We start from the raw sequence: 18,965 nt of genomic DNA, 5'->3' as shown, positions 1-18,965 counted from the left end.
CTCCAGGTGTGGCCTCACCAGCACCTTATACAGCTGCAACATAACCTCGCTGTTTTTAAACTCCATCCCTCTAGCAATGAAGGATAACATTCCATTTGCCTTCTTAATTACCTGCTACACCTGCAAACCAACTCCTTGTGATTCTTGCACAAGGACACCCAGGTCCCTCTGCACAGCAGCATGCTGCAATTTTTTACCATTTAAACAAATAGTCCTTTTTTTGTCATTCCTACCAAAATGGATGACCTCACATTTACCATCTGCCAGACCCTCGCCCACTCACTTAGACTATCTACATCCTTTTGCAGACTTTCAGCGTCCTCTGCACACTTTGCTCTCCACTCATCTTAGTGTCATCTGCAAATTTTGACACACTACACTTGGTCCCCAACTCCAAATCATCTATGTAAATCGTAAACAATTGTGGTCTCAACACTGATTCCTGAGGCACACCACTAGTCACTGATCGCCAACCAGAAAAACACCCATTTACCCTACTCTTTGCTTTCTGTTAGTTAACCAATCCTCTATCCATGCTAATACATTACCGTAACACTGTGCACCTTTATCTTATGTAGCAGTCTTTGGTGCGGCACCTTGTCAAATGCCTTCTGGAAATCCAGATGCACCACATCCACAGGTTCCCCATTGTCCACTGCACATGTAATGTTCTCAAAGAATTCCACCAAATTAGTCAAACATGACTTCAGATGCTTCACTGGTGAGACATCCTCAGGTTGTGAAAATTGTTTTTAGAAAGGAAATCTTACTTGTACTTGGTAAAGTCAGGTGGTTGATATGATAACATCTCAGTTCTCCAAGTACCCAGGAGGAACTTCTGAACTATGTAATTTGAAGGACATCGAAAATCAAATCGAGGACTGAATCTTTGCAACAGCGAAGAAGCGCTTCATCACTGCGAAAATGGCCTTGGAGGGCAAAATGCAAGGAATGTGGCCGTTTTCATAGTGGTGGAACATGGGGCATTCATGGCTCAGAGGCAGCTTCACTTGTTAAAGTGTAGCTGCCTCCTGTCATGTCTGGTTTCCAGTAGCTCGGAGTCGGAAACATGACTTGCAGATTAGACTGGGTACAAGGAGGTGTAACTTTTGCGTAATTGTATGGATATGTAAGGTACCCTTTTGGATATGGTCCTGGAATACCTTTGGGGAAGAACAGGTGCCCTGTGGGAGATGTAAGATGCTCTTTGGAATTGTTAAAAGTGAATATTGATGTGTGCAAAGAATGCATGAACTCACTGGAACTCTTAAGCTCATTAGAACTATCTAAAGAGCTATCAAAAGGAGCAGTGAACCTATCAAGGAATTTAAAACTGCCACCCTTAAAATATTAGAAAGAAAAACTGTCTGTGGTATTTTTTGAAAATTCAATGCTTGTCATTCCGATGTTTGTTGACATAAGCCTGAGGACTATTGTGACTGAAATAGTGAGTTTCCTCCAGTGTTCCGGTTTCCTCCCACTAACCAGAGATGTGCAGGCTAAATTGCCTCTGAGTGTCCAAAGGTATGTAGGTTAGGGGAATTAGTGGGATAAATGTGTGGGGTTACGGGGATAGGGCAGGGGATGGGCCTAGGTAAGATGCCCTGTTGGAGAGTCGATGCAGACTCAATGGGCTGAATGGCCTCCTTCACTATCGGGATTATATGATTCTATGTAGAGCTGAAAAATGTCTAACTCTCTATCCCCAACTTGAGAGCAAAAATTCAGGTATGAAACTTACAGCTTTAATTATGCAGGTAACCCCTTGTCCATAAGATTATTTGTGGCAACATCTGTCCAATGACACCAGAAATGTCTTGTCGAATTTTGCGCAGTCCATCGCTCCCACTTATTAGAGTACACTGCCTGTCTGGACAAATTAATCCTAAAGGATTTGCAGGACACATCTTATTGTGACACATCTGATCTGATGTTGAAAGGTGTTCTTGGAACTAATTCTGCTGGAACTCACATACACACTGCACCAATCACAAGGAGAGAAATGAACTGATCAGATTGTTAGTTATTTGTGCTGTTTGAGTGGTTCTAAAATCATGAAGTTCTGTACATCCCTCAGATTCCTGCAGATAGTGAGTGCAGCTCATTGAGGCATATTTCTATTCTGCATTTAATAAATGGGCTGTCTGTGGAATAATCAGCTAGGATTTGTAAAAATGCATTTAAGGGATGTGGGTGTGGCTGGCTAAGCTAGCATTTAATTGCCCATCCCTAATTACCCTTGAGAAATATAGAGTGTATGCTCTTGAGGAATGTAGAGGTTTGTCTGGTTTCTTCAAAAGCATCTATTCAATCTCAGCAGATCTGGTATCTCTAACTCTTTTATTCCAGTTGTCGGGGTTAATGTGCGAGGCTGGAAACAATGCTGCTTGTTGATAATGAAATCTGTTGGATTTCGAGCGAAACCAAGACATTGATCAGGTGGATTCCTCACAGCTTCCCATCTTATTCAAGTTATATTAGAACCCTTGGGCCCATCATGTCTACACTGACCTTCAAGCACCTGTCTATTTTCATCCGATTTTCCAGCACTTGGTCCATAGCCTTGTATGCTATGGTGTTCCAAGTACTCATCTAAATGGTTCTGAAATGTTGTGAGGGTTCCTCCTCTGCCACCCCTTCAGGCAGAGAGTTCCAGATTCCCACCACCCTCTGGGTGAAAAAGTCTTTCCTTACATCTCCTATAAGCCTCCTGTCTCTTAACTTAAATCTATGGCCCCTGGTTATTGACCCCTCTCTTGTGGGGAAATGTTTCTTCCTATCCACCCTATCTATGTCCCTCATAATTTTTTACACCTAACCGGGACCCCCTCAGCCTTCTCTGCTCTAAGGAAAACAACCCCAGCCCAACCAGCTTCTCTTCATAGCTGAAATTCTCCAGCCCAGGCAACATCCTGGTAAATCTCCTTTGCACCCTTTCCAGTGCAATCACATCCTTTCGATTGTGTGGTGACCAGAACTGCACACAATCCTCGAGTTGTGACATCATGACCATCATAACCAAGCTGATCTTATATCTATGTCTCGGCTAATAAAGGGAAGTATCCCATATACCTTCTTAACCGCCTTATCTACTTGTCCTGCTGCCTTCAGAGATATTTGGACATCCTCTGCACTTCCTAGCATCCTACTGTGTTCTGTTGCCTTGTTAGTCCTCCCAAAATGCATCACCTAACACTTTTGAGGGGTTAAATTCCACATGCTGCCGTTCTGTTCATCTGACCAGCCCATCTATATCATCCTGTAATCTGAGGCTTTCCCCCTCGCTATTTACCACCACCACTTGCTTCCAGGGATTTCATCCCTGATTATCCGAGAGTTCTGGAATAAGTCACCACTCCCGAAGTACAGAAAGATAGGAAACACCATCCAAAGGAAAGAGGGTGAATCAAGAGGCATAGATAAAGAAAATGAGCAATGCAAAGGGAGGGATAAGCCTCCAAAATCTAATCTAGGGGGAGGGAAATGTGATTGAGAAGCCTATAACAGTAAAGGGAGGAAAAAGGGATCAAGTCCAGATCTAGACTTGGACCAAGGAAAAGAAGGAGTAATAGTCAGAGCAATGGCAATCAACAGAAATGTTATTTAGTACATCCTTTAACAAGTACTATGCATAGAAACCAGAGGAATCTTATTTCTTTCACCAAAGAAGACAGTCATACATTTGGAAGGACTGAGCCAGAAACTGACAAAGAACCAGCACTACAACTCTCAATGGAGACCATCCCAGGCAGGAGAAGTTCAAAGAGAGACTATTGCTTTTTCAAGTCTGACAAGAACTCAATCAGGGAGAGTTGTGGAGCCTCCTGACAGATTCAACATGTGCAGTTCGAGACTTGGGCGAGGAGACGGGTAATATGTAAATATGATGTAAAAACATATATGACCAAGACGTGGATGGAGTTGTAGTTTGAGCTTAATGTTGGGAATATGTGTAAAGAATGTGTTGTAAGAGACACATAACCTAGAGTCGAGAGGGAGAATGTTCCTAGCTTCAGCAGAGTTAAACTTAGTCACGTATATCTGTGTGCCATTCAATTACATATCATAAACCATGATGCGCGTTATCACACACGAGGCTTGAGATGCTCAGGAAATAAAGGTTTTTATTTGCTGTAACAACGAAGCTACTAATTATATACACGATCCCAAACTGAGGGGTCCCAGACAGAGCAGAGACCTTCATACCTCTCCCAGGAGGCGGAGCCTGACTGGGACGTACCACAATAACTATAATACAAGGTGTAACAGCCCAACCCTAACCCCAACAGCAACAAGTAGAACAACCCATCCCTAACCCCAACAGCAACATATATACATACTTGTAGTACTGGCCAGACCCTGGCTCAGTACTATCTAGTGGGAACCAACGATGGTTCACCACAAACCAGTCATTGTTTAGACATACCAATGTCTCAGCAATCATTCCCCACACAGTCCAATCAACATACAACATTAATTAATGCACCTCTCTCTCCTTCTATCTCTCTTTCATGCACAGAAATGTAAATACATAGGCACATTAATGTGAAAGTCACAAGGGCCTGGGGTGTAAAGCTGGTGGAATCACTTGCAGCACCATGCCCGATCCGATATTCAGTTTAACTGATGTCAGTGCAGCTGAATTTTGAGGCTGGCCTGTTACAGGTTTTACATAGAATCCCTACAATTCAGAAGGAGGCCATTTGGCCCATCGAGTCTGCACCGACTCTCCGACTGAGCATCTCACCCAGGCCCAACCCGGCCCCATCCCTGCAACCCCACACATTTACCCCACTATTCTCCTAACACTAGGGGGCAATTTAACATGGCCAATCTACCTAACCTGCACACCTTTAAGCTGTGGGAGGAAACCGGAGCACGCAGAGGAAACGCACGCAGACAAGGGGAAAACGTGCAAACTCCACACAGACAGACATTCACCCAAGGCTGGAATTGAACTCTGGTCCCTAGCGCTGTGAAGCAGCAGTGCTAACCACTGTACCACTGTGTCATGTGCAATATCACCTGTTTGACATCACTGCCTGTGCCCATTACACCCCCTCCCCTCACTTCCCCCATTCCCCGGACAATTTCATTGTGAATTCATACATACCAGAATCTGAAAAGGAGCTCCAGGTACAAAGAAGCGTTTTGTCTTTGTCAGGTTAATAGTATAATCCGGAATCTCATTATTTTCCTTTTTTTCTTTGGGAGCTACATAGCGGGACACAAAAATCATTTGTTGATTAATTATAACACAGAGCACTACTGTTGGGCTTTTCTCAAGATCTCCTGACATACTCAAATATGCCTGGCACAGTCTCTGGGCATGAGCACTCGGGCCTCTGCCACTGCAACAAACTACAAACTCCATCACGCAAACCAGCCTCCCATCCATTGACTCTGTCTACACTGCCCGCTGCCTCGGAAAAGCAGCCAGCATAATTAAGGACCCCATACACCCTGAACATACTCTCTTCCACCTTCTTCCGTTGGGAAAAAGGTACAAAATCTGAGGTCACGTACCAACCGACTCAAGAACAGCCTCTTCCCTCCTGCCATCAGACTTTTGAATGGACCTAGCTCGTATTAAGTTGATCTTTCTCTATACCCTAGCTATGACTGTAACATTACATTCTGCACTCTCTCATTTCCTTCTCTATGTACGGTATGCTTTGTCTGTATAGTGCGCAAGAAACAATACTTTTCTCTGTATACTAATACATGTGACAACAATAAATCAAATCAAAAACCTGCCTCAGCGAGACAAAGCAAGAATCCAGCTGAAAAGTGGAATATCTATGTGCAGGTGAATGGTCTAGATGGGAACAAAGAACAAAGAAAATTACAGCACAGGAACAGGCCCTTCGGCCCTCCAAGTCTGCACCGACCATGCTGCCCGACTTAACTAAAGCCCCCTACGCTTCCGGGGATCATATCCCTCTATTCCCATCCTATTCATGTACTTGTCAAGACGCCCCTTAAAAGTCACTACCGTATCTGCTTCCACGACCTCCCCTGGCAACGAGTTCCAGGCACCCACCACTCTCTGTGTAAAAAATCTACCTCGTACATCTCCTTTAAACCTTGCCCCTCGCACCTTAAACCTATGCCCCCTAGTAATTGACTCTTCCACCCTGGGAAAAAGCTTCTGACTATCTACTCTGTCCATGCCTCTCATAATCTTGTAGACTTCTATCAGGTCTCCAACCTCCGTCACTCCAGTGAGAACATACCAAGTTTCTCCAATCTCTCCTCATAGCTAATGCCCTCCATACCAGGCAACATCCTGGTAAATCTTTTCTGTACCCTCGCCAAAACCTCCACATCCTTCTGGTAGTGTGGCGACCAGAATTGAACACCATATTCCAAGTGCGGCCTAACCAAGGTTCTATAAAGCTGCAACATGGCTTGCCAATTTTTAAACTCAATGCCCCGGCTGATGAAGGCAAGCATGCCGTATGCCTTCTTGACTACCTTCTCCACCTGCATTGCCACTTTCAGTGACCTGTGTACCTGTACACCCAGATCCCTTTGCCTATCAATACTCTTAAGGGTTCTGCCGTTTATTGTATATTTCCTATCTATGTTAGACTTTCCAAATGCATTACCTCACATTTGTCCGGATTAAACTCCATCTGCCATCTCTCCGCCCAAGTCTCCAACTGGTCTATATCCTGCTGTATCCTCTGATGGTCCTCATCGCTATCCGCAAATCCACCAACCTTTGTGTCATCCGCAAACTTACTAATCAAACCAGTTACATTTTCCTCCAAATCATTTATATTTATTACAAACAGCAAAGGTCCGAGCACAGATCCCTGAGGAACACCACTTGTCACAACCCTCCATTCAGAAACACACCCTTCCACTGCTACCCTCTGTCTTATTTGACCGAGCCAGTTTTGTATCCACCTTGCCAGCTCACCTCTGATCCTAGGGAAACTAGGTAAACCCTGATGGAGAAATGAATAGGAAGATAATGTTAAATGAAGAAGGGAGACCTGGAAAAGGCTGAAACACTGGGTTGGCTACATGGGCAGATTCTGTGCCATAAACACTTCAGTAATTCTATATAAATAACAACAAAGTCAAACCCAAAGAACGAGCGAATATAATTTGATTTCATTTACAAAACCAATAGCCAAACATCTTCACGAATCAATATCCTATAAAGTTTGAAAGTCAGTTGAAAATGCAGCAGGGACGATGATGAGTTTGAACTTTAGGTGCTATGAGTACCCACTGGGGCAAGAGTCTTGTTCATACTTATATACTTTTCAGACTTAGGAGATTCCATGGAATCTATCAGCATGAGGACAGCAGAGTTAAACACCAGAACAAATAGGAGGGACAGACAGGAAAATGGTGTTGAGGCCATGATCAGATCAGATTGAACGGTGGCACAGGAATAACAAACCTGATGGCCTACTCTTGCTATTTCTGTTCTTGTACCCCTAGAACAGAGAGTTGTGCTGCAGTGGGTTATGTCCCACTTCTGAACCAGAAGCTCTGGGTTTGATCCCCACTCCAGGACTTGATGGTGACGAAGGTGTGTTCACAATGCGGCCACAAGGGTTGATTGTTTTTGCCTGCTATTGGCATGTTGGAAGGTAATTCCTTCCAACATGCCAATAACAGGCAATAAGAATGGGAGAGATTCCTGGTCAGCCATGCTTGTTGCAGAATGGCACTGTTCAAGCTATAGACTCTAACTAGCGATATTTTCCAGGAGAAAGAAGCCATGGAAAACAGATGTAAGATGTGCTCCCTCCACCTTGTGCATCTACAAATGTGGAAAGTCTTCTAAGTCAATGTTCTTAACTCATTGCAATCTTAGCAGTTCTCATTTCTGGAGTTGTTAGTCAAAGATATAAGGAAACTCTAAATTTGCCAATTGACAGATATATAGCTGATCCTTTTCTGAGGGCTTAGAGTAGAAGAGAGAGGAAGAAACTGCTTCAATTCGCAGGAGGAAGCAAAGAACAAGGATTCAACTTAACTGATAAAACCAACCTGAGGGGAGATGGGAAGAAAGATAGGGAGTTATGATCCAAGATGCCCTATTTGAGACTATGCTGGAAACAGATTCAGTAATAACTTTCAGAAGGGAATTGAATAAAGACTTAAAAGGGGAAACATTTGTACGGCTATGGCAAAAGAACAGAGGGAGTGTGTCTAACTAAATCATTCTTTTGAAGAGCCTGGATTGACATGAAGGGCTGAATGGTCTACTGTGCTCTGAGATTCTATGGCTAGAAATCCATACAGAAAAGAGCCCATTCAACCCCTCATCTGATAATCTGTTCCATCAGTGGAATTAAATATCTGGAGCTGTGTAGAGTGGACAGTGACCTGATACCCTAACCCTTAGGTGAATTTCTAGCCTGGTGACTTGGGATTGTATGAATTGTGTGACTGCTTAAAGTTTTTTAATTTGTTAATGGCATGTTAATTGTATTATTAAGGTTAAGAATACATGAGGAAAAGGCATGGATTGATTAAGTATCAAGCACATATAAAGACTAGTGGGACAATGGTAGGTTGGAGACAGAGATATGTAATACTGAATTCTGTAAATAAAAAGATTAGTGTCTATTTTCATGCATCATCATCTGTCCTAGGTTCCACTTAACATAGTTGGCTAACCATGTACAAATAAAGGTCAGCCATGGAGATTTTAGGCAATCACAAAACCACATAGGCATGTTTTCCAATTGGGTCTCCTCACATCCGACTATTCACACTCCCACCCTCCATTTCACCTCCCCCCGCTACCCCCCCCCCCCCCCCCCCCCCCGCCGCCCCTCTCCCTGGTCACAGCAGCTGGGGAAAAGCCATGTCTGCCCACCCCAAGGGCCAATCTCTGCTCCCCTCGTCCAGTCACCTCTCCCAGGTCCCACCCTGAATATTCAGGCTCCCAAACGTGTTCTTGAGGGTCTGGGCTTGTTCTGCCCACCTCTTGCTCAGCGGAAATTCTCAACACTCAATATCATTGGGAAGAAACAAGTTTGCTCAAAAGTAAAATACCACAGCAATCTGAAAATCAAGACATAAAGTGCTGGAAATACTTAGCAGATCAAGCAGCATATGTGGAGAGAAACAGATTTAACATTTCAGGTCAATGACCCTTCATCAGAATTACGTTTGCATCTTTCTAAATACCACTGATGACATCATTTCTAAAACTGGAAAAGGGATACATCAGATATGCATGAAGCTCCCAGCAAATATCTTTTCTTTCTCAATACACCTGACCCTGGTGAAGAATGAATGGAAGTATTCAATTAAAACTTACCTTGCTCTTTAATCTGAAACTTCCTGTGGCCCTGATATACAGAAAATGACGTAGGGGCTCCCTGTATCTCAAAGTCTCCAACCCTTGAATGAAACAGATGGGATCGGTCAGTAAATAAAGTAAATAGTTTCAAATACTTTTCACAAAATAATATTCCGATGTGTAAATTTGTGATTCTTCAATCGTGGAGGAATGGATGGTTCAATTCTTAGTTCTTTCCTATAAGACTTAGGTGGGCTGTTTGTATAATGGCTCCCAAAGAGCATTTGATTTGACTTATTATTGTCACATGCATTAGCATATAGTGAAAAGTGTTGTTTCTTGCACATTATACAGACAAAGCATAAAGAAGGAAAGGAGAGGGTGCAGCATGTGGTGTTACAGTCATAGTTAGGGTGTAGAGAAAGATCAACTTATTGCGAGGTAGGTCCGTTCAAAAGTCTGATGGCAGCAAGGAAGAAGCTGTTCTTGAGTTGGTTGGTATGTGACCTCACTTTTGTATTTTTTTCCCAACAGAAGAAGGTGGAAGAGAGTATGTTCAGGGTGTGTGGGGTCCTTAATTATGCCATGGATCAGTATGTGGGACTGGGATATTATAGCAATTACTGAAACATGGCTAAGAGAGAGACAGGACTGGCAGCTCAATGTTCCATGTTACAGATGCTATCGGAAAGATAGAACAGGAGGGGGAGTTGCACTTTTGATTTGGGAAAACATCACGGCAGTACTGAGAGGGGATATATCTGAGGGTTCGACCACTGAGTCTTTATGGGTAGAGCTGACAAATAAGAAGGGGGAAATCACTTTGATAGGGTTGTACTATAGGCCCCCAAAAGGTCGGCGGGAAATTGAGGAGCAAATATGTAAGGAGATTACAGATAGCACCAAGAAAAATAGGGTGGTAATAGTAGGGGATTTTAACTTTCCCAACATTGACTGGGACAGCCATAGTATTAAAGGGTTGGATGGAGAGAAATTTGTTGAGTGTATTCAGGAGGAATTCCTCATTATGTGGATGGCCCGACTAGAGAGGGGGCAAAATTTGACCTCCTCTGATGAAGTAAGGAAGGGCAGAACTGTTAGTGAGGGATCACTTTGGGACCAGTGACCATAATTCTAATAGTTTCAAGATACTATGGAGAATGATAGGTCTGGCCCAAAAGTTAAAATTCTAAATTGGGGCAAGGTAAATTTTGATGCTATTAGGCAGGAACTTTCAAAAGTTAATTGAGGGAGTCTGTGGGAAGACAAAGGGACGGTAAGTGGGAGGCTTTCAAAAGTGTGTTAACCAGGGTTCAGGGTAAGCACATTCCTCCTTGAGTGAGGGGCAAGGCTGGCAGAAGTAGGGAACCCTGGATGACTCGGGATATTGAGGCCCCGGTCAAGAAGAAGAAGGAGGCACATGACATGCATAGGCAGCTGGGATCAAGTGAATCCCTTGAAGAGTATAGGGGGTGTAGGAGTAGAGTTAAGAGAGAAATCAGGAGGGCAAAGAGGAGACACGAGATTGTTTTGGCAGATAAGGCAAAGGAGAATCCAAAGAGTTTCTCCAAATACATAAAGGGCAAAAGAATAACTGGGAAGAGAGTAGGGCCTCTTAAGGACCAACAAGGTCATCTATGTGCAGATCCATAAGAGATGGGTGAGATACCAAATGAATATTTTTCATCAGTATTTACTGCTGAGAAAAGCATGGACGTTAGGGAACTTGGGGAAATAAATAGTGATGTCTTGAGAAGTGTACATATTACAGAGAGCGAGGTGCTGGAAGTCTTAAAGCGCATCAAGGTAGATAAATCCCCAGGACCTGATGAAGTGTATCCCAGGACGTTGTGGGAGGCTAGGGAGGAAATTGCGGGTCCCCTAGTGGAGATATTTGAATCATCAATAGTCACAGGTGAGGTGCCTGAAGATTGGAGGGTGGCAAATGTTGTGCCCTTGTTTAAAAAGGGCTGCAGGGAAAAGCCTGGGAACTACAGGCCAGTGAGCCTCACATCTGTGGTGGGTAAGTTGTTGGGTATTTTGAGAGACAGGATCTACATTCATTGGAGAAGCAAGGACTGATTAGGGATAGTCAGCATGTCTTTGTGAGTGGAAAATCACGTCTCACAAATTTGATTGAGTTTTTTGAAGGGGTAACCAAGAAGGTAGATGAGGGCAGTGCAGTTGATGTTGTCTACACGGACTTTAGCAAGACCTTTGACAAGGTACCACATGGTAGTTTGTTGCATAAGGTTAAATCTCATGGGATCCAGGGTGAGGTATCTAAATGGATACAAAATTGACTTCTTGACAGAAGCCAGAGGGTGGTTGTGGAGGGTTAGACATAGAACATAGAAACATAGAACAGTACAGCACAGAACAGGCCCTTCGGCCCACGATGTTGTGCCGAGCTTTATCTGAAACCAAGATCAAGCTATCCCACTCCCTATCATCCTGGTGTGCTCCATGTGCCTATCCAACAACCGCTTAAATGTTTCTAAAGTGTCTGACTCCACTATCACTGCAGGCAGTCCATTCCACACCCCAACCACTCTCTGCGTAAAGAACCTACCTCTGATATCCGTTCTGTATCTCCCACCACGAACCCTATAGTTATGCCCCCTTGTAATAGCTCCATCCACCCGAGGAAATAGTCTTTGAACGTTCACTCTATCTATCCCCTTCATCATTTTATACACCTCTATTAAGTCTCCCCTCAGCCTCCTCCGCTCCAGAGAGAACAGCCCTAGCCCCCTCAACCTTTCCTCATATGACCTACCCTCCAAACCAGGCAGCATCCTGGTAAATCTCCTCTGCACTCCTTCCAGCGCTTCCACATCCTTCCTATAGTGAGGTGACCAGAACTGCACACAATATTCCAAATGTGGTCTCACCAAGGTCCTGTACAGTTGCAGCATAACCCCACGGCTCTTAAACTCCAACCCCCTGTTAATAAAAGCTAACACACTATAGGCCTTCTTCACAGCTCTATCCACTTGACTGGCAACCTTTAGAGATCTGTGGATATGGACCCCAAGATCTCTCTGTTCCTCCACAGTCTTCAGAACCCTACCTTTAACCCTGTAATCCACATTTAAATTTGTCCTACCAAAATGAATCACCTCACATTTATCAGGGTTAAACTCCATTTGCCATTTTTCAGCCCAGCTTTGCATCCTATCTATGTCTCTTTGCAGCCTACAACAGCCCTCCACCTCATCCACTACTCCACCAATCTTGGTGTCATCAGCAAATTTACTGATCCACCCTTCAGCCCCCTCCTCTAAGTCATTAATAAAAATCACAAAGAGCAGAGGACCAAGCACTGATCCCTGCGGCACACCGCTAGCAACCTGCCTCCAATCTGAAAATTTTCCATCGACCACCACCCTCTGTCTTCGGTCAGACAGCCAGTTGCCTATCCAATCGGCCAACTTTCCCTCTATCCCACACCTCCTCACTTTCATCATAAGCCGACCATGGGGGACCTTATCAAACGCCTTACTAAAATCCATGTATATGACATCAACTGCCCTACCTTCATCAACACACTTAGTTACCTCCTCAAAAAATTCTATCAAATTTGTGAGGCACGACTTGCCCTTCACGAATCCGTGCTGACTATCTCGGATTAATCCGCATCTTTCTAAATGGTCGTAAATCCCATCCCTAAGGACCCTTTCCATCAATTTACCAACCACCGAAGTAAGACTAACCGGTCTATAATTACCAGGGTCATTTCTATTCCCTTTCTTAAACAGAGGAACAACATTCGCCATTCTCCAGTCCTCTGGCACCATCCCCGTGGACATCGAGGACCCAAAGATCAAAGCCAAAGGCTCTGCAATCTCATCCCTTGCCTCCCAAAGAATCCTAGGATACATTTCATCAGGCCCAGGGGACTTATCGACCTTCAGTTTATTCAAAACTGCCAAGACATCCTCCCTCCGAACATCTATTTCCTCCAGCCTATTAGCCTGTAACACCTTCTCTTCCTCAAAAACATGGCCCCTCTCCTTGGTGAACACTGAAGAAAAGTATTCATTCATCACCTCGCCTATCTCTACTGACTCCATACACAAGTTCCCACTACTGTCCTTGACCGGCCCTAACCTCACCCTGGACATTCTTTTATTCCTCACATAAGAGTAAAAAGCCTTGGGGTTTTCCTTGATCCGACCTACCAAGGACTTCTCATGTCCCCTCCTAGCTCTCCTAAGCCCCTTTTTCAGCTCATTCCTTGCTAACTTGTAACCCTCAATCGAGCCATCTGAACCTTGTTTCCTCATCCCTACATAAGCTTCCCTCTTCCTTTTCACAAGACATTCCACCTCTTTTGTGAACCATGGTTCCCTCACTCGGCCATTTCAAACGGGAGGCCTGTGACCAGCGGTGTGCCCCAGGGATCAGTGTTATTTGTCATTTATATTAATGATTTGGATGAGAATATAGAATGATAAGGCTTTTGTGTGGCTTTTGCTACCAAATAAACCTGTTGGACTTTAACCTGGTGTTGTTAAACTTCTTACTGTGTTTACCCCAGTCCAACGCCAGCATCTCCACACCATGAGAATATAGAAGGCATGGTTAGTAAGTTTGCAGATGACACCAAGATTAGTGGCATAGTGGACAGTGAAGAAAGTTATCTCCGATTGGAATGGGATTTTGATCAATTGGGCCAGTGGGCTGACGAATGGCAGATGGAGCTTAATTTAGATAAATACGAGGTGATGCATTTTGGTAGATTGAACCAGGGCAGGACTTACTCAGTTAATGGTAGGGTGTTGGGGAGAGTTACAGAACAAAGAGATCTAGGGGAAACATGTTCATAGCTCCTTGAAAGTGGAGTCACAGGTGGACAGAGTGGTGAAGAAGGCGTTCAGCATGCTTGGTTTCATTGATCAGAACATTGAATACAGGAGTTGGGACATCTTGTTGAAGTTGTACAGGACATTGGTAAGGCCATACTTGGAGTACTGTGTACAGTTCTGGTCACCCTATTATAGAAAGGATATTATTAAACTAAAACCAGTGCGGAAAAGATTTACTAGGATGCTACTGGGACTTGATGGTTTGAGTTATAAGGAGAGGCTGGATAGACTGGGATTTTTTTCTCTGGAGCGTAGAAGGCTGAGGGGTGATCTTATAGAGTTCTATAAAATAATGAGGGGCATAGGTCAACTATGGGGCGGCACGGTAGCACAGTGGTTAGCACTGCTGCTTCACAGCTCCAGGGTCCTGGGTTCGATTCCCGGCTCGGGTCACTGTCTGTGTGGAGTTTGCACATTCTCCTCGTGTCTGCGTGGGTTTCCTCCGGGTGCTCCGGTTTCCTCCCACAGTCCAAAGATGTGCGGGTTAGGTTGATTGGCCAGGTTAAAAAAAATTGCCCCTTAGAGTCCTGGGATGCATAGGTTAGAGGGATTAGCGGGTAAAATATATGGGGGTAGGGCCTGGGTGGGATTGTGGTCGGTGCAGACTCGATGGGCTGAATGGCCTCCTTCTGCACTGTAGGGTTTCTATGATTCTATGAACTAGATAGTCAATATCTTTTCCCAAAGGTAGGGGAGTCGAAAACTAGAGGGCATAGCTTTCAGGTGAGATGGGAGAGATACAAAAGTGTCCAGAGGTGTTATTTTTTCTTACAGAGGGTGGTGAATGTCTGGAACAAGCTGCCAGAGGTAGTAGTAGAGGCGGGTACAATTTTGTCTTTTAAAAAGCATTTAGACAGTTACATAGGTAAGATGGTATCGAGGGATATGGGCCAAATGTGGACAATTGAGGTTAGCTTAGGGGTTTAAAAAAAGGGCGGCATGGACAAGTTGGGCCGAAGGGCCTGTTTCCATGCTGTAAACCTCTCTGACTCTAAGACTCTATGCCGACTGCTTTACTGAGGCAGCGGGAAATGTAGACGGAGTCAATGGTTGGGAGGCTGGTTTGCGTGATGGACTGGGCCTCGTTCACAACCTTTTGTTGTTTCTTGCAGTCTTGGACAGAGCAGGAGCCAGACCAAGCTGTGAAAGAATGCTTTCTATGGTAAAGCAATAGCACCCAACGTTGGGCTCGAATCCAGAACCCTGAGATTGAAAGTCTCATGCTCTACCGACTGAGCTAACCAGGCAGAGTAGACTCTTGTTTTATGAAACAAAGCCCCAAGTAATCAAATACGAGCTCACCTACTCTGGTTCACACCCATATAAAATCCATTTTTGTTTTTGCTTAGGTAACAGGTCACATAGTTGGGGTCTCACACTTTGTTGGTTCCAGAGAAACAATCAGATACATCTGCACGGGTTTTGACAAAGTACTATGTAAAGGGAGTCACGTGGTGTGGGCATAACTACATTTCCTGTGAACTCTGGCGCTACTCTGCGAGAAACCCTTTCATTCATTGTGCTCATACAGCTCACATAGTTAAATCGGAAGTGAAAACTCCACATTATGTCCCTGGAGGATTTTTGGTCAAATGCTACTGACAAAATGCTGAGAAATGCTAAGAAAATCAACGACAATAAATATCGGCTGGAGAGGAAACAGTTCTTCAACATGGCAACTGGGTGACTGAGTCTGCTCTTGACCTGGCACTTTCAAAGGCGTTAGAACTGCTGACTACTAATATTGTCAAAGTCATTGATGAGAAATTTGGTCTATTTACGCAAAACATCAGTGCTCATGCTATAGAACTGCAGAATTCTGGTAAAAGGCTTGACAAAGATGAGGAGAGATTGTTGCTTTGGAAAATGCTACTTTCTCAGTAGAGGCCTGTTTACAAAAATCAAAAAACAGCTGCTCACAATGTTGGAACATCTCAATGATCTAGAGAGCCATGGCGGGAGGGAAAATGTTTGCACTATTTGTTTGCCAGAGGGAACTGAGGGTAAGTTCCCAGTTAATTTATTTGAGAGCTGATCAAAGAGAAATTGGTGAGTCAGAATTCTGAGACTACATTATTGGACTAGCGTCAGATTTTAGGGAGAGATTGAATAGAGCTGGTGAGTTGGCTAGGAAGCATTTGATGAATCAGGAAGCGGATAAGAGAGCATAACACGTGAGCATACTTTTTCTTGTGTTAACTAATTCTGACGAAGCGTGCATGTCAATGGGGTCATAGAATCATTGAGGTTTACAGCATGGAAACAGGCCCTTCAGCCCAACTTGTCCATGCTGCTCTTTTTTTTAAAAAACCCCTAAGCTAATCCCAATTGCCCACATTTGGCCCATATCCCTCTATACCCATCGTACCCATGTTACTATCTAAATGCTTATTGCATAGGGTATTGCTTTAAATTGAACAATAGAGATAGCTAGCTGTTAAGAATTATACTTTGTTGCATTTAAGTATTTTAATTGGTAAAAGTTATGCTAATTATTTTTGTTATATTCTAACTGTTCTTAAATAACTTTTGTTTTGATAAAAGGTTCCTAGTAGGTCACTTAAATCATACCTGGAGTGAAACACCTTATTCTCCCCCTATTACCAAAATTAAATGTAAAAGTTGGGGACTAGATTAACTTCATAAGATACCGTGGAGTTTCTGATCTGGTCCTTAACAGAATGAAGAAGGAATGTTCAATGGTGGAAGAAAAAAACGGAAGTAGACGATACTACTGTTACATTTGGATGCTTAGATTTAATAAAATGTGTATGTACATATATATATATTTTATATATATAATATATACTAGAGTACTCAGTGTAAAACTGGAGGTTTTGAAAAATGAAGCCATCTTTGCTTATTGATGGTTCAGTTTTTAAGGGGGAGATGTGATGATACTGTGCATTTAAGATATGCATTTGAGTCATGTTTCTGTGCTGGATTTCTTTGGCAGGCAGTTCTGAGTATTGGTGCCATTTTGTCTGTACATGGCAGCCTCTGTTGTTACTGCAGCAGCAGAATTGATCTTAATGGCTAGGATGTTTGTTTTAATCTGGACTAATGCAGGGTTGTTATTTTAGTGCTCCCCCTAGGGTTTTTCAGAGTGGGGCTTGGTTAGGTTGATTGACAGGTAAGGTCGTGTGACTGGACGGAGCTAGGCTCACACAGAGAAATCAAGCTCAGTCTGCTGTTTGGGATCTTCAGAGAGAAGTTGCTTTCTCTGTGTCTCTTTTTCTCTCTGGATTTTGAGACTGGGATCTGCCAGGAAATTAGTCTCTTTCTCTGAGACTCTGCTGTTTGGGGGTGGATCTTTCTCCGGAGGTAGCTCTATGAGAATCAGGAGCCAATCTGTATCTGTCCAGAATATTGGAACTATAAAGATAGCAGGTTGTTTATTATACTGAAAGCAAAATACTGCAGATTCTGGAATATGGAACAGAAACAGAAAATACTAGAAAATCTCAGCAGGTTCGCCAGCATCTGTGGAGAAAGGATAGACCCAATATTTCGAGATCTGTGTCTGAGATCTGCTGAGATTTTCCAGCATTTTCTGTTTTTGTTAAGAATTATACCTTGTCATGTTTATGCTCACCCAAATGCCAAAATCAAAACAACGTTAGGGTCTAGGCTAATTTTGTAATATATCTTGGAGTTTCTGAAATGGTCCCTAACAAATTGGGGGCTCTGGTCAGGATTAAAAATTTATAATTCCTTATTTGATTTAGGATTATTGCACTCAAAGGCAGTGAGTGGCAAGTATTTGTGTTTTCCTTTCAGGTGTTACATTCAGTTGGATTAAATAGGGAATGCCTTGCGGAATAATGGCTTCTGACATGTCTTCCTGAGCCAAGAAGTTTCCCCCCACTGATCTTGACAGGCCTCTCAACTGTGTTCAACCCATTTTCCATACTTCTGCCCTCAGTCCTTCCCTTCCAGAACCACAAGAGGTTTCTCTTATCCTTGCTTTCCACCCACCAGCCTCCACATTCAAAGGACCATAGAAACATAGAACATGGAAGATAGGAGCAGGAAGAGGCCATTTGGCCCTTCGAGCCTGCTCCACCATTTATTACGATCATGGCAGATCATCCAACTCAATAGCCTAATCCTGCTTTTTCCACATAACTTTGGATCCCATTCACCCCAAGTGCTATGTCCAGCCGTCTCTTGAATACATTCAATGTTTTGGCATCAACTACTTCCTCTGGTAATGAATTCCACAGGCTCACCACTCTGAGTGAAGAAATGTCTGCTCACCTCTGTCCTAAATGGTCCAGCCTGAATCCTCAGACTGTGACCCCTGGTTCTGGACTCTCCCAGCATCGGGAATATCCTCCCTGCATCTACCCTGCAGTCCTGTTAGAATTTTATAAGTCTCTATGAGGATCCCCCTCATTTCTCTGAACTCCAGCGAAAACAATCCTAACCTAGTCAATCTCCACTCATATATCAAAGAACAAAGAAAACTACAGCACAAGAACGGGCCGTCTGGCCCTCCAAGCCTGCATCGACCATGCTGCCTGACTGAACTAAACCCCCTACCCTTCTGGGGACCATATCCCTCCTTTCCCATCCTATTCGTGTATTTGTCCAGGCGTCCCTTAAAACTCATTATCGTATCTGCTTCCACTACTTTCCCCGGCAGCGGGTTCCAGGCACCCACCACCCTCTGTGTAAAAACTTGCCTTGTACATCTCCTTTAAACTTTGCTCCTCGCACCATAAACCTGTGCCCTCTAGTAATTGACTCTTCCACCTTGGGAAAAAGCTTCTGCCTATCCACTCTGCCCATGCCCCTCATAATCTTATAGA

The 18,965-nt window shown here is 43.8% G+C and overlaps 1 protein-coding gene across 1 annotated transcript in view; it reads right to left on the bottom strand.

The window, feature by feature from the left end:
- Positions 1-18,965, bottom strand: part of LOC144506340 (complement C3-like) — a 99,881-nt gene that overhangs the window by 44,677 nt on the left and 36,239 nt on the right. Inside the window, exons 6-7 of the mRNA XM_078232313.1 lie at positions 9,299-9,381; positions 5,114-5,214 (exon numbers count right to left, since the gene is read on the bottom strand). Coding sequence (XP_078088439.1) covers positions 5,114-5,214; positions 9,299-9,381 — 184 coding nt within the window. The remainder of the gene's footprint in view (positions 1-5,113; positions 5,215-9,298; positions 9,382-18,965) is intronic.

The sequence above is a fragment of the Mustelus asterias genome, chromosome 17, assembly GCF_964213995.1.
Source record: "Mustelus asterias chromosome 17, sMusAst1.hap1.1, whole genome shotgun sequence".
Classification (NCBI taxonomy): Eukaryota; Metazoa; Chordata; class Chondrichthyes; order Carcharhiniformes; family Triakidae; genus Mustelus; species Mustelus asterias.
This window is presented reverse-complemented; position numbering and strand designations above follow the sequence as displayed.